At 48.1% G+C, this 11,015-nt stretch overlaps 1 protein-coding gene across 2 annotated transcripts; it reads right to left on the minus strand.

The window, feature by feature from the left end:
• Positions 1-1,089: 1,089 nt before the first annotated feature.
• On the minus strand, positions 1,090-9,265 carry LOC139052901 (uncharacterized). 2 transcript variants are annotated; one of them, XM_070530059.1, is made up of 2 exons: positions 9,037-9,265; positions 1,090-3,868 (listed from the first exon to the last, which is right to left on the minus strand). In XM_070530059.1, exons 1-2 carry the CDS (start codon positions 9,190-9,192, stop codon positions 1,958-1,960), a joined length of 2,067 nt encoding a protein of 688 aa, XP_070386160.1. In that variant the 5' UTR covers positions 9,193-9,265; the 3' UTR covers positions 1,090-1,957. The 2 variants fall into 2 exon arrangements, with proteins under 2 accessions (XP_070386160.1, XP_070386161.1); XM_070530060.1 differs by having other exon boundaries at positions 1,092-3,850; positions 9,037-9,264.
• Positions 9,266-11,015: the final 1,750 nt, after the last annotated feature.

Consider the following 11,015-nt stretch of genomic DNA (forward strand, 5'->3'; position numbering starts at 1 on the left):
GACACAGAAGCTGATGACCAATTACAAATTTAGTCACAAAAAAGAGCACTGATAGATGTCAAGGCACCATTCAGCCAGTTGAGTTTCTTTGGCAGCTAGCCGAGCAGCTTCAAGTACCAGAATCAACAGAGAAGTTTTTATGCACAACTCCTAGCTAGCTCCAGCAGGGCCTACGCAATCTAAGAGTGGCTGGCACGGAACATCTGTGGCTGTGAACCTCAATGTGGCCATACCTAATTCCTAAGAAAAACCTGCTACGCTGCTATTTACGGGCATTTCCATTAAAAGGTAGTCTAACTACAGCCACAAATAGTTAAAAACTTTCTAGAAGCTGTTATTGTGAAGGCAATGCCTAACATCGACATGCACTATGTAATACGAGGGTTCTGTGGTTGTCAAACGTAAAACCAGTCAATCATTGATGCAGGATATTGCCTTATTTAACTACCTTTAAAGCAGTGTTAAAATATATAAAACACTTGGAATTATTATTTTTATTCCCGACTGAAATATTCCTGCTATCTCCTGGTACATAGCTTTTATTCCTTTCAAAAGGTGTGCTGGGTCAGTAACTATATTATCTTTTCTGGACGTGTGCTTTGAATTATGTGGTGTTCAATGAAACAAAAAAATTTTTGCATGGCACTTTTTCATTGACATTTTGGAAGCAATGAACAAGCAAGCACTGTAGAAGAGTGAAACAAGAAGCATGTCAAAAGACCTTCTTGAGGTGTACAACTGAAGCAACATGTTATGATTCTTACTGCACCATCAGCTATTAAATATCCGTGCACTTCATCCACAAGCTACAAAAGCAATGTGTAAAAAAAAACGTGCTTTCGTGTAAAGACAGTCGCATGTATAAACTGGTACAACCTTGTTCAGAGAGGAGTGGCCTCAAGCGTCGACCCGGGGTTATACCCTACTCTGCACTAGCCCAATTGGTAGTCATAGTAACCTTGTTATTGCACGCCGCTCAGGTTTAGACTACTGTCTCACACGGATATGTGAACGAAAAGAAAGGGGGTTAACCGAGAGGCCCGATTTTTATTAGTCATATCAAAATTTCTTCATCCACTTTAATTTCCATTAAGTTTGCGTTTCTTAATTTCATTTATTAATCACAAGTAATTTCCCCTATGCTGTCCTTGGTGTCAGTGCTTGTTGGCTTCTTTTGATATGACAGATAGGCGAAGTTATACAAACCATGTGCTGACTACCAACGGAATTTATTTAGTTTTGTATTTACCACAATTTTATCTTTAAAAAGTTGTTCACTGTAATAACTTTAGTTGGTAGTCAGCACATGCCCTGTGTTACTTCACCTGTCCATGTCAAAAAGTGGGTCTGTAAAAGAGTGAATGCTACCAACTTGCCCAATTTGGCAATCCTAATAACGCTTGATTTTGAACATCCTTATATAGAAATTGTAACACGCGCATTCTTCACGGCCTGTGCGACTGCTTTACGGATAAACGCAAAATTACTAGTGAGTTCAGTTTTGTACTCTGCCTTTGTATGCTTTCTAATTGTTTATCGACTTACAACGCATTTTTAGTTATTACGTGGCATATCAGATGCGTACAGCCTTCAGTCCTGTTACGTAGACAACACCAGTAAGCCAACTTTCCATAGGCACGAATTAGCGTTACGACGTTATTACTGCGAAATGTCGCGCCTTGGTCACCTACATCACACTTGAGTACGTCGTCAGGGGGTGCACGAAACAGTCGACGAAAGCGCGTTGCGTTATCACGCTTGGAAGATTCCTCTATAGTACTTGTGTGCTACTTCTAAGAGAAAGTAAACTTTGAAGTTTCAAAAACTGTGCCTTAGGAATCTTTTAGTCATTTTACGAATTTTACTCGTACATATATTACACGTTTCTTTAGTTTTATGAAACGGAAACGTGACGCTGGCGAGATTAACATGAGGGCAGCAGCACGCGGTGAGGTGCCTAGCGACCGAAGTCGATAAACATATTATGCGCAGTCCTCGATTTTCTCCCTCGCGGAGGGCTACACCCGAAAGCTGTGCGGTACGCCCGCAGTTTCATGACGGGAGCGTCACACATGCGACGTGCCGTTCCCGCTACATCCTCTGCGTCGCAGACGGCATAGCACGAAGCCATGAAAAACAGTCGGTCTACTGCGGCGCTGTTGATGAATGTGTCCACGTGACCGCCCAGAGCATCGCGAAGGGCGCGCAGAGCCATTGACACGGCCAGCTCTTCGGTCGTTTTCGCCGAGGCGTTAGGCGAAACGAGGCCGACGAGAGCCCGCGCTATTAGCCTTCCGGCTCCCCCGTAGTTCAGCACGGGATGCAGCTGGGTGTGGAAGAATGGGTAAGAGAAGACGAGTGGCTCCACCGTCAGGTTCCGCTCCTCGTGCCACAAGTCGCCTTGCACGCCGTCTATTCTGAGGATGTCGTAGAGTCCCGAAGCTGTCAGCTCGCGCCTCGCCTCTTTGAACGCCACCCATTCGGCGAAGAACGAGTTCTGCGGCGCTGGAAGGTCGCCCAGCTCCACCGACGCGTCCGCAGGGCTGCCGATGCTGGTTGGCGAAGCCTTCCCGGGGAGAATCAAGGCCAGTGGTTCGCGAGTCGAGTGTCCTTCAACGTGCGGGGCCGTAAGCAGACTGAACCAAGCGAGTCCCGTCATCCGCTCCACCTCGCGCAGACACCGGTTCGTCATCCTGGCCGGCATTAAACGAAGTGGGCTGTCACGGACGGTGGAGTTGCTGCCGTCGACCATCCAGCCAATCTTCGTGAATGTCCGATAGGCGATGTGTTGAGCCACATCATTTGGCATCCGACTCCCAAATTCCAGCAGGCTGTTCAAAGTGCGCAGGACCCTCGTGCTCTCAACGCGGACAACTGTCTTTTCCAAGATGTTCACTGCTGGAGGCACGGCAGCACGGAGTGCATCGACCCACGCCTTAGCAGAAACTGCCGGCGTCAACGTTTCTGCCATCGTCTCGAGGTGCAAGTCTAGCGGCCCTCTTTCGGGGATCATCTCGGCGTTCTTGAGGAGAGTGCTGACAAGCGCGTCCATCGATCCCTTCTGCGTCACGTTCGCGGCTACTTCTTTTTCCGGCAGACCTAGCACTCTGAAGGCCCCCTCAACGCCCGCTCTGTATTTCTTGTTCTTTCCGGTCCTCCTGAAAACATCTGCCCATTTTCGCAGGCTCTTGCTCCGGCCAATGAAAACCGTGGCCGACTCGTTTTCGTACGAATCAATGCGCAATTGGAACCACACGTGGATGTCCCAGTTTGCAGACAGGTCTACCAGTGTACGGAGCACCGCGTGAGGACTGCTACGCCACTGATGATGCAGAACGCCGCGCTTCGTCAGGAACGTTCGCAGTTCGCTCGGATCGCGTTTGGCCCACAAGCAGGAACTGACCAGGCCAGTCACCCTGTCGGAGACGGTTTCCGGTCTGACCGAAGGCGTGACCGAGTTCGTGGCGAGGACGGTGTTCAGTGCCTCCTTGAGCAGTCTTGCTTCGACCATCTCGCGCACGGGCGGGACGGCGGCTCCTCGTCGCCAGCGGCCGCAAACGAAGTCGTACAAGCTGCGGCAAGGATCGCGGGACGTGTCCAGCGACGCGTGCACCTCCCAGCCATACTTCTGGCAGGCGTGGCTGTCGCACACTGCCCGCAACGTCGACAGCAGGTCGTAATGGCCGCGCACCAGGCTGCGACGTGCGGCGACCGTCTCGTCGGCCAGAGTCATCAACTTGATCAACATGGCGGCGCCCAAGAGGATGGCCAGAAATGTGGCCGCCTTGGGAGCACCCCGCAGCAGCGTGATGCTGTGGTTCACCACCCGGTCCAGCAGCCTTCCACCGGGCTGCACATAATGAGTTTCCTGCGGTTACGGGTGGGCAAAGCTTACGAAGATACGAACTAGGAACGCGAGCCAACTTGCAACTAACTTTTGTAAATAATTGGTTGCATTTGACATTGGCACTAAATTCGCTAGGAGTTGGAATTCGCGGCGTGTGTGTGTGTGTGTGTGTGTGTGTGTGTGTGTGTGTGTGTGTGTGTGTGTGTGTGTGTGTGTGTGTGTGTGTGTGTGTGTGTGTGTGTGTGTGTGTGCGTGTGTGTGTGCGTGTGTGTGTGCGTGTATGTGTGGTCCTTTGCCGCTTTAGCGCTGCCCGCATAACATTGCATCGTTACCTAGAGGACAATCACAACGTAAAGTTTCCTTGTACTAGTCTGCTGAATAATCAGCAATGCATAATTCTGCTACACCGATTTGCACATTTTCAAGTAAGGAAAAAATGCGATATTCCTTGAGACATCCCTTACAGAGAGGCTGACATGATTAGAAACCCCTCGCGCACTTTCACGCCCCCTGCAAAGAACGTTCTGTGGCGTATTAGGTCATACAGGTCAAAATATGCCGAAATTACTTTACGCGATTTGAACATAGCTTCGCCAAGCCTTCAATTGAATTACAAGACAAGTCGCTCTTCTCAATTAAGAATCGCATTATTCCCACTTTAGAAAGGGATCTCTGCCTCTATGTTGTCACTTTGCAGTGGCGGTGAAAAACACAGTAGCAAAAAACTGTGAATCACGACTCTAACCCTTTGTTGTGGGAATCTGTGCCCACAAAACAGGTTACCCTAAAACCATAACGATAGCGGCGAGCCCAGTCGGCGATCGTCGAACATGTGACCTGCGGGTCAAGCGCGTTGGGTTTTACACACGACGCGTCAAAGGTTCTAAAACATTCACTGGTGTCCGCGTGCCTCTCAGAGAGTACTCCACAATTCGTGTCTCGCGTACAATCTCATTATACAAGGTGCGGCGAGAACATACGCAACTGATAGAGTCAACGATAACGTTCGAGTAAGCTCCATATCAATCACGCCCGTCTTGCGCCAAGCGATACCTTCAATTTGCTAGCGGGCGAAGTGCAGTCCTCGAGAAAAGGACAACTAAGTGCATGTTTCAAGGCATGGCAATGTTGCCTCTTCGTAGAAAACTCGCTACATTTTGCTGTTTAACTGCGAACGCTTGCGAAGAATGTCCGCACTAGCCCACTTGAAAAAAAAATCGATTCCTTGCCTTGCTGAATTACGGGCGCAGTTGAGCTTCAGAACTCCGTTGCTTTTACTCTTGGGGGTTTTCACTTTAGCTCATATAACTTGCCATATGTAGAATGCAACAGTGACATTTTTATTCATAAGCAAGTGCCATGCGTTGAAACCTGTTCTGAAGATTTTAGTTAGCCTTATGTTTCTTACTCCAGCATCCTGGACTCTTAGGAGACTCTTTGAACGGCTCCAACATTCTCAGTATGTTGAGATACCAATAACGCTTGTGATTTTATTCTGCCTGAACTTTTGCACCAGCGAGAACGACCTTTTACAGCTTTATTCAGCAACCCTTCACCCTCTATCTCCGAAGTTCGAATTGCAAACTGAATCGACTCGCCTTCATCTTCTACGTGTCTGCCCTCACTTCAGTGATCGCCGTGTTTGCTGGAAAAAATTGACACGCACACATTGTTAATCCTTTTTCAGGTGACCCCTCTTCAACCTGCTAACAACTGCTAAGGTCCAAATCCGCGTACACTTGCCAGCGCGCCAAAGTTAGAATTCGGCGCGCGCGAATTCACCCGCCTTGCGAGCAGTGACGTTTTGAACTTACAAGCGCGCGCCCACTTGCTTCAGTTGTTTCACTGTATTCATTGAGGTAGACAATGCTTCGTATTTTAACGCAATAGCCTGAAGGGCTGCGTGTCGCAGAAACTCCAGTGTCGGCATCCTCGGAAGTTTCAGAATGACAACCCACAAACAAACCTCCTGGAACAAAATACCGACAGCTCACGCATTTTCTGTTAAATCTTCTCAGACATAAGTACTGAAAGTGCGAAACAGTAACAGAAACGTGAAAATGACGTAATTTTTTTTCATGCAGCTTTGCACAGCCTCCCGGATTAGCCCATGCAAGAGGCCGCGTTTCTACCAGAAAGCTCACCTTCGTGCATAGCGTTCACCGCCAGCGTTTCCTGGTAAACATTACGGTTACATAAGCTGCAAGTGCATGGAAGCGTGAGAAGCAGTCAGGGACGTTTGAATACTATCGCGTTCCACTCTTAAAGGCGAAGCTTAATCGTCCAACAAAGCTTCTTTTTGTTTTGTTTTTTCTCAGGCAGGCAGAGCACATCTGGAGGAGGTATGTGTACTCGCGCCGGACTTCGACGCGTGTTATCTGCCTCGCAATGTCTGCGCACCCGCATAGGCTTTCGGGCGCGAGCTTACGCCTGCCTGCAAGCGTATGTTTAGTTTGGCCTATAACTTTATCGGTCAGTGCAGAGCGCGCCGGCATATATGTCAGAACATTCTCAATTGCTGCCGCCCAAATTAGTATGATCAGATTGCATGCGCGACGCGACAGTGCTGTGCATTCCGGGAGGCACGTCAGCACCAGCAATTTCTACGTTGTAATCTCTGACAAGTCGCGTATGAAATAGCTGACGTGCTTGAGTCGCCTAACGAATCTTAAGATCGATCGCCGACTGTATACTCATCTTATCTTTGTGCTTTGAGTGTCCCTCGTTTTTCGGGGCACAAGTGCGCTCGCTGAGGAGTTCGTTTCGTAAATCCCAGTTCTCGCTGCTGTCTGCTTTCCCGCCGTCGCTACAACGCGACCATATCCTCGCAGAGTCCGTAAACCCGTTTTACCACAGAGCTGAGATTGCAAATCTTACACAAAGTGAAGTTGCTAACTCGTTTCTAGGCAATGTCCAAAATTCGTACCGGAATACAACGCACAGAAGCCTAACGAATAAGCAACGGTCGCCTGGAGCTCGGTATCCGAAAGCCTTGCAAGCTTTGGCTGCAGAAGCCTTCTTGAAAAAGCCTCAGACGGAATGACTTGAACTAGGCAACAGCGCGAAAGACGAGGGCGAAGAAGAAGCACTCGGTCAAACGTAGCGCTGTTCCCCAGTTCAAGATGTTCAACCGACTAGCCGACACGTTCGCTTTATTTACTCGTGCAGAAATTAACACTAGCGATAGTGAAAACGCGTGCATGATAAGACAATTATTTCGATTGTATTTGCATTGAACGGCACATTGTCTCAATATTTCTAGATCAGGGAGCGCAAAAGCTTTTTCTGTATTTTTTTTTCTGCAACAGATAGACTAAATAAGGGGTGTCATTTGACGGACCCATATACCGCAAGATTGTGCTTACCTGGTCGTACAAGCATCGCAATCAGTTTCTTGAATGTGAGCAATCGGCTGTCTAATATCTCCCATTACCTTATATGAAATCAAAGATTATGGGACAAAGCGATGACTGTTTTATTAAAAACTAGAATAGCCTATTCTGAATGTAAAGAAGTACCACGACGATCAAACCTGTGTAAAATATCACTAGTTCTTTGTTCAAGTAATGCGTAATTTTAGCTAGACAAAAAGCTAAACTAGTAATTATGTGAAATAATAAAAACCGAAGCTACTAGAAGTAAGAAATGCGTGAGAGTGCAACGTCTGTCAATATATCTGATAAAGACATGAGGAACAGTGCGATGCTTTGAGCAGGATGGGTGCGAACGCACATAAAATATGCATATCGAGACCACAATTCCAGTGAAATAACTGTTGAAGTTATAATGATAAGCGCACCGTATTGGCACCAGCTCCCTCTTTGTCTTCTTGACTGCTCACGTTAAAATGTTCTCTAGGTACACTTACCACGTGTATGCGACCGCTTTAATCCGGAGACCACCTAGCAGCTTGACGTCGAGGCGTTCTTGAAAGCCCACAATTGTCAGCCCCGAATCGACCAACTTTCTACCACCATTTTTCCATATATTGGTGTTTATGATAGGTGTTTAGAAAAGCAAGACCGTACATTAACGCGTACGAGTGCGTCGTATATCAGATAATTCCTTCTCGCGACGATCGCATCTTAATTCTGGAGTTTTTTATCCGTTTCGCTATTTGGCAGAGATGCACATTAAATTTTTAATAACGGTATACTAATATTATTTAATAACAGCCATTTTCCTTCACATCAGGAGTACAGCTTCGGTAGTGTAGCAGTTTAAGAAGCAGTGTGACTACCTAGCGGTTGTTTTCACGCACAACATGTACAGCGCTACAACCAGCTGGTTAGGGAAAGGCACGTTAATGACAACACAAAATTGTTTCGGAATTCTCATGTATATCTCTGCAAGACTGACTTCAACATTTAGTGAAAAAAGCTCGATTCTTTTTAGAAGAGAAAATAAGGCAACAGTTTTTCCTTTTGAATGTCGCCCGCATAATGCAGCACCCGTATTTCAGTGTCATAGACTTAAAAGTATTGCCTCATGTTTGTCCGGTTGTTCTGTAGAGAATACTAATGAAAACTCACTAAGTTCACTCTTTAGTTTATTTCTTATGCAATGCAATTCTTCGTCGACAGAATCTTAATTATTTGCGAGTAGGCGCTGTCCAAATCCGTGTCGTCAAAGGTAGTTAAGGCGCGATCGTCAAAGTGGAGCTTTCACTCGTCTTTTGTTCTTGCCCGTTTCCTGGCTTAGCAACTGTTCCCGTGCGGTAAGAGGGACACTTTCGGGTGCTCATTTAGACTAGATGAAGCGCGAGAAGCACAACGTCAGCGCAAGTCAGGCACTAATGATCTGCATTACATATACAGTATTTCTGTCGCACAAAAGTCAGTGAAAGTCCCTCTTTGGACATTTCGTGAGCAGGTGCAGCGCTATTGCGGAACTGGGTCGTTGCGCACAACTGGTCGACTCGGTTGGGATCCTCTGCTACACACCAACTAACAAATAGTCCTGGTAATAAAGAGCGTGGCTAGGAACAGCGGTGAAATGCGATTATGGCACAATAATTTGAATAGAATTGAATAGAATTGAATAGAAACACATTGGGGTCAAGGCATCCGATAAGTTTTCCACATTGCACCTTCAAACTCGCACGAAAGGAATGTGCGCGAACATTCAGACCCCATTGAAATGGTGGGCATTACAGGGCTCGCACGAGAACGGTAAATGACGCAGCTGACCTGCTCGTTTCTCGCAGCGTCATCGTGCTCTTGATCGAGGCGGACCAGGTTGTGCCAGGAGGCGACCACGGCCACCTGCGGTGCTTCCGGCTGGCGGTCGCCGTCGCCCCGGCCTCGGTCGGAGCCCGACCGAACAGGAACCTCAACCGTCGACATCACGCGGCGCTGCACGAGTCCCACCTTCGACTTCTTCGCGCAGCGGCAAGCACTCACCAATTTTCATTACACTTCCAAATGGCAGTTCTGTAGTCCCACGCCCCACTATTCAAATCTAGTTTCCCTTTACTTCTAAGCATACGAAAAACCGCCTGCTTCTTGGCCAATCCTCCCGTAGTGGGTATGCGCCACTGTTTAAGATACAAGACAAGACAAGCTCCCCGATTTATTCTGTCGCCGCCAGCTGAAGGGACGAAGGCTGCTGATTTGTTGTTCTTCTGCACAAATGACACATACCCGTCGTGGGCTTTCGGCCAAGAACTGGGCGGTTGTTGATTTACTTTGACAAACCGGTAACACACCTTGTGCTTAATGCTAGTTCCCGGCCCACGACACCGGGCAGCGGGAATCACTTAAAAGTGATAAGCGAAAGTGTTCATGATGCTCTCAGCAATTTATATTCTTCAAATCAGCCGTGTTGGCATAGTGCTCATATCGTTGCGCTGTTAAGCTCGAGGTTGCGGGATCAAATCCCGGCCGCGGCTGCCTCATTTCGATGGAGTCGAAGTGCAAAAACACCCGTGTACTGTGCATTGGGCTCGCGTTAAACATTCCCAAGTGGTCAAAATACTCCCGACTCCACCACTACGGCGTGTCTCATAATCATATCGTTGTGTTGGCACGTGACACACAATAACTTATTTTTATATTCCCCGAGTCTCCAGCACAGACCGTCACAGGTTACACACTTTGTCAAGAGGATCACAAGCCAATGAAGTGGGCACAAGGAGTAATACACGCTAAGGACAATCTAAGCTCTTCTAATTGACCGCATAACCTACGAAACTGTCTGCCTGACACTCAAGCCGGCAGGAATCGGGAAACTAAATATCGCCATTCGAATGGCAATCAAAGTTGTCTTGACCCTCGCGCCACTGGCATCAACGAAGAAACTCCCCAAGCTCGGCGTGCACAACACGTGGGAAGACCTCGCCGAGGCTCATAAAATCAACGAACCAGAGCGGCTCAGACTCATACTCATCGGCCATGCAGTTCTACGCGTCCTACAGTAAAAGCAACATTACCGAAGGAGACAAGAAAACAAGAATCACACGGGCACTGCGTTGCACGTATCCCGCAAAGTATACATCCGATTTGCCATATGGAGCGCTGGAAAAGGACCAGCCGCGTGCTCAGCAACAAATGCGTGAAACACCCGGATAAGAGGTGCACCGATGGGGGGGGGGGGGGGGGGCTGCCTGGTATACTAAATGAAATGCCTTTGCCATATGTGTGTCACAGATCACCAAGACAAAGAGCTCGCAGCTAAGTCGACGAGACGGCAGAGGAAACGGAAATCGCTCTGGCGATAACAACTTGCCCTGAAGTAGTAGCAGTAATCCGCACACACTCCCAAGCAGCAGCTCTCAACTGTGAAAGAAGACGCGTATCAGAAAAGACACTCAAAATACTTCAGAATCTCATCGCAAGTACCCCGCTCCCCGACCCTCGCATCAACTGGGTTCCAGGACACCAGGACGCGGCAGGAAATGAGGCTGAACACGCCGCTACCCGCAAGTATACCAGCCGGGATTTCCTGCCATCCAAGACCTGCCCGGCCACCAACGTTGATGACATCGCCCTAAGTTATTCGAACCTTGTGTAACACCACTGACTAAGCAAAAGAACACACACTTCATCCCGCAGGAACCTGAGCAAAGAGGGAGGAGTCGTTCTCCGCCGCCTATATGGAAAAATACCCATACGCACGTATTTGCACAGTTTCCTTCCCATAGAAGCACAACAGCGCCCCAACGCAACGT

Source organism: Dermacentor albipictus, unplaced genomic scaffold, assembly GCF_038994185.2.
Source record: "Dermacentor albipictus isolate Rhodes 1998 colony unplaced genomic scaffold, USDA_Dalb.pri_finalv2 scaffold_42, whole genome shotgun sequence".
NCBI classification, from domain to species: Eukaryota; Metazoa; Arthropoda; class Arachnida; order Ixodida; family Ixodidae; genus Dermacentor; species Dermacentor albipictus.

Excerpts from the sequence above, each read along its gene's own strand:
- LOC139052901 (XM_070530059.1), bottom strand. The coding sequence starts at position 9,192 with ATGTCGACGGTTGAGGTTCCTGTTCGGTCGGGCTCCGACCGAGGCCGG. Across the intron at positions 3,869-9,036 it reads ACGCTGCGAGAAACGAGCAG|GAAACTCATTATGTGCAGCC; the intron begins GTCAGCTGCGTC and ends CCGTAACCGCAG.